Source organism: Phaethon lepturus, unplaced genomic scaffold, assembly GCF_000687285.1.
Source record: "Phaethon lepturus isolate BGI_N335 unplaced genomic scaffold, ASM68728v1 scaffold23650, whole genome shotgun sequence".
Classification (NCBI taxonomy): domain Eukaryota; kingdom Metazoa; phylum Chordata; class Aves; order Phaethontiformes; family Phaethontidae; genus Phaethon; species Phaethon lepturus.
The window spans coordinates 10,064-14,610 of NW_010512949.1; the positions used below are offsets into that span (position 1 = coordinate 10,064).

At 48.9% G+C, this 4,547-nt stretch overlaps 1 protein-coding gene across 1 annotated transcript in view; it reads left to right on the forward strand.

Moving 5' to 3' along the window:
- MREG (melanoregulin) overlaps positions 1–4,547 on the forward strand; it is a gene marked incomplete at both ends in the record, with an annotated part of 11,576 nt that overhangs the window by 5,535 nt on the left and 1,494 nt on the right. The window contains one exon of the mRNA XM_010288810.1: positions 3,154–3,244. Within this exon, the coding sequence (XP_010287112.1) occupies positions 3,154–3,244 (91 nt within the window). The remainder of the gene's footprint in view (positions 1–3,153; positions 3,245–4,547) is intronic.

A 4,547-nucleotide genomic window follows, 5' to 3' on the forward strand; every position in this document is an offset into this window, starting at 1 on the left:
TGCGCGGGTGCGCCTCAGCGTTTCTCTGCACCGGCCGCAGCGAGGGCTGAGGGAGAGCGGGGTTTGGCGTGGAGCCCCGGCTGCCTGCCTTGGGGCTGCCCGGCAGCGGGTGCTGAGCAGCCTCAGCCTCCTGGTGCCGCCCGGCCCCACCAAACGCTCCCTCCGCAGCTCACGTCTCCGGGACGTGCATGGGGAACACCCTCCCCAAAGTCTCCGATGTTGCCCATTCCTCTGTGGAGACACAGGGCTGGGCAGGCTTTGCTCTTCCTCTGCCATGTAGTTAAAGGGAGATGCTTTTAAGAATAATTTTGGGGGTGGAAAGATGCTCTTAACTTTATTTCCCTCATTAAAACAACACAGAGGACAACCCCCTGCCCACAGAATTTGGGATGTCTCTGCTACAAGGGATCACCTGGGAAAACTCAGTGCTTTGTAAGGCTGATGGAGAACAGGGCGTGAGTCCCTTCGAGAGCTCAGCCTGGAGCTGCCCATTCTCACCCTGATAATCTCTGCTGGCCCTAGTTGCTTTTCAACACCTGGCACCATGTGCACCATCCTTCTCCCAGCTTTCTCTGGGGAAACATAAATACATTCAGCTCTACACCCAGGCAAAAGAAATACCACCAGAACAAGAGGTTCCCCCCTTAAGCATAATTTTCGGTACCAAAGCTGCTCCTTTGCACGCTCCTCAAATTCTTCATCGACAGGCCACAGTTAGAGGTCCCCTGGGACTAAATATGTACTGTACCCATGTCCGTAACACAACCCCAAAACTACAACGTACAAGAAAGCCATAACCTAGATTCCCTTAAAACAAAAATAGACAAGGGAAAACAGACTGCTGTTAATCCAGAGAAAATCAGGAGCAGCTTCCCTGCATGCTAAGCACTGCTCGCTGTTTAGCTTAGTGAGGAGCCTGGCTCGCTACCGCCGCGGGTAAATCCTTGCAGCCCTGAAAGCTGCGTTTTGGGGAGGGGAGCATCTTTCCCAAGCCCCGGCTCGCTCCTTCAAGCAGCGTGAGGCACGCCTGGAATCACAGCAGCCGTCTCGATTGATTGTCTGCGTTAAAGCACTTGTTCATCTCCGCGGGAGGGCAGAGACACACAGCTTATTTCCCCGCCAGCATGCCCAGCCTGGTTCGCTCTCCTTTCTGCTTATACTGTGGGGTCGCGAGCAGGCTGAGATGTTTCCGAGGGATCCCTGCCAGTGGGAACCACAGCACCGTGCAGCCTTTATTCTCTTTCTTTAAAACTTGCAAGTTTGCAATAAACTTCCCACAAAGCTTTAATACAATAAACCTCCTCTTTTTCACTGAGAGGAGCTCAATTCCTAGCTACAAGTTGGTGTCACAGGAGAGAGGAGTCTTGTCCCTGCCTCCTTTCTCGAGCGAAGGGCTGAAGAGGCATTTTGATGCCTTGTGCTGGCAGCCAGGTACCCTCCCGTGCAAACAGAAAAGCTGTTTTCAAGTACCGCTGCAGTCAAGAGAGAAACAGAGCTCTGGTCGGCAAAGCTAGCTCGTTGCGAGCAGCGACACAAAGCTAAAACTGAAGGGGATTTTGCTCTCCGGGAGGATGAGCGGTGCAGAGCGAGTGGCTGCAGGCGGAGCCGCGTTTCCCCTGCTCTCCTGACCTGAATTCACCAGTGTCTTAACACTGCCGGCTGCTTCTTTCAAAGCGCAATCTCCAAGGGGTTCCTGCAGCTATCGCTGAACAACACAGAAACAGGCTCGTCGTTTAATTCTTTGCAGTCGTGGCGTGTCAGCCAGGTTCAGGAAAAAACCACTAAGAAATCTCCAACTTTTCATTGAATCAAGTCAACTCTTTAAGGCACCATGTATCAGAAAAACAGTGGAGTTTCTAAAGCACAGCCTACCTTCCTGGGTATTATTTAACCCCTTTGAACCCAGCATGTCACATAGGAAAATCCCAGGGAGACAGCACAGATTAACACCCATTTATTCTGCAAGAGTCCATCTATGTAATCTGCCGCTGAGAAATAAAATTCATTAAGGGTGTTAGTGCAGGGAAATTACTCGAGTGATGTTATGACCCGCCGTGTGGCTGCTTCTGTAAATGCATCCTTTTCAGCATGGGCATTGGTTTAACTCAGCTAGGAAAAGTACTGCTGATTTTCTTGTGGAATACATGCATTTCCACAGGAATGCATACTTGTACAGATGTGTTTAATTGTGCTGGTATAACTTTAATAAATAACCTCAAAACCTTTTAGACAGTGTCCCATTATGCAGATATAAAGCTCGAGGTCAAGTGCCAGGATTTAAGCTGTGGTGTTAAGTGAGGCATTAGCTGCAGCAACTGGGAGTCTCCAACAGTTATGATGTCTGATGACTCCAGCTCAACCATCCACATGCACCTTTCTTCTCTGCTATTTAAAATAGGGTACCCCAACCTGTAAAAAAGTCTGTTTTTCTTGTTTTCCAGTGCTTTTGAAAACCTGCCTGCTCCAGTTAAATGCCAAACAGGGGCTGAGCAGTTTGGAGAAGCCACTTTATGTGTGACCATACAGAGAGCAGTAGCTCTTTTGCAAACTTTTGGTTTACCATCAGCTGTGAGAAAATGTGCCATGCCAGTTTGACTACAAGGCTATGAAAATAAGGTGTTGCAATCATTTATGGGAGGTAATTATTAATATGAGGTCATGCTTTCCCAAACTGTTAAAGGCCAAATAATGTATTTTCACAACCTCAGGTATTGATACTAGCAGGGGTGTCAAGGTTTGGGGTGAAGGGCTTCTGGAGCAGAGACACTGAAGCCTCACAAATGAACTACATTTGGAAGTTCATGTTGTTCTCCAACCTAGGACAGCATTATAATTTCCAGCACAGAGCTGGAATGATATTCTCCCTGTCTGACTGAGGAGACCACTTTGGTCATCAGCAATGCCTAAGCTAAATTCTGTAATCCCATTTCAAGGTTAACTGGAAGCCTGTTTTGTACATGCAGAGAAAATGCAGAGGGGCTCTACCAAATGTCAGGCTGAAACATTCTACACTGGCCATTGACTTTCACACCGATCCCTCAGTGCCAACATCAACAGTTCAACTCTGGCTCCATTTCTAAAAGCTGAAATTCCTACAAAAGAAGGAGAGACCTCCCTGCATGCAAATGCTGAGTATCTCTTATCTCCTTGCAGGAATGGCAAAAGCTCAACTATGATATCTATACCTTACGGCAGACGCGAAAAGAAGTGAGAAGCAGATGGAAACACATTTTGGAGGATTTAGGTAAGCTAGAGGACAAAAGGATGTCATTTGTGTGGTAACAGAATGAGAGGTCCCATGATGGTTGAGGCATCCACAAAATGGCTCCACAAAATCAGGCTGGTAGAGGAGAGGAGGAGGAAAGCCGAGCAATGCCATCAGGTAGCCCACACGGCAGCTGAAAGCCTGTGGGAAACTCCCCAGAGCTCAGGCATGGCTGGGAGGAGACGGGGCCATCATGTCTACAGGCGCGTCAGAAAACACACAAACCACGACCAGCAGCAGAGCCTTTCAAGCCCATACTAGCATGCACGCTAATCCATTTCAAGCTTCCTTGTGCAAACTTAGCAGGGATAGCTGGGAGTTCACCCTGGGGTTTTCTAAACAAGATAAGCAGGGAGAAATGAATATCCCTTTCAGATTTGAACACAGATACATCTCTTTTCCTTCCTTAGCCCATGCCAGCTGATCAGAGCTAATCCACCCACTTTGTTTGCATCTAAGTGAATTTGAAATATTCTTTCACCAGATGAAATTGCTCAACGGTGGCCTTCCTACTCCTGCTACTTCCTAGCCTGCCAACAGTGAACTGCACTCACCAGTCCTGTGTCCTCAGCTGCTGCTCCTCTGGAGAAGGCAGTGGCGGGTGTGACCGGGTTTTCCCAATTGCCTTGCACACAGCATGAGACACACGGGCCAAGGAGATGTGCCGTGCCGGCACATCAGCTTGGTGGCTTGCATCATGCTCTGGAGGTGGTTGGTAGCTAATGAGAAGAGGATGTGCGAGTCGAGCGCACTTGTAGGGCTGTTCAGGGGTATTATCATTGGGAACAAAAGAGATGGGTATCTCAGCCGCTCCTGCCCTACCTGCTGTTCTGGCATCTGGATGGGAGGAACATTATAAATTCATAACTAGGTATCAGCGTTCATCTTCACCCAGGTACTCGCACAGCCTGTACACACCAAGCACGGGAGGGATCACTTGACATCCTTACAGCTGTTACTGCACTTTGTTGACAAAGGCTCTCCCACATCTCCCTCACGTCCGCAATGGCGCCAGAGCTGTTTTGCAAAGGGTGGGGAAGCTCAAGGCCAAGGATCACTTGGCCTAAGCGAAGCTAGACTTGCAACCAGATGCGAAACCTGCTATCTTTTGTTATCTAGACCTGTGCTTTAATCATAAGGCCACCACTCTTTCCCCGTCAGTGTTTTCAGGTGGGATGTGTCACCACCAGCTCCCTGGAGCTGAACGAAGAATTAATGGTGGCCATTACATTTCAAGATCCCCAAATTCATTCTCTTCCCCCTTCCAGTAAATAGCCTTCCT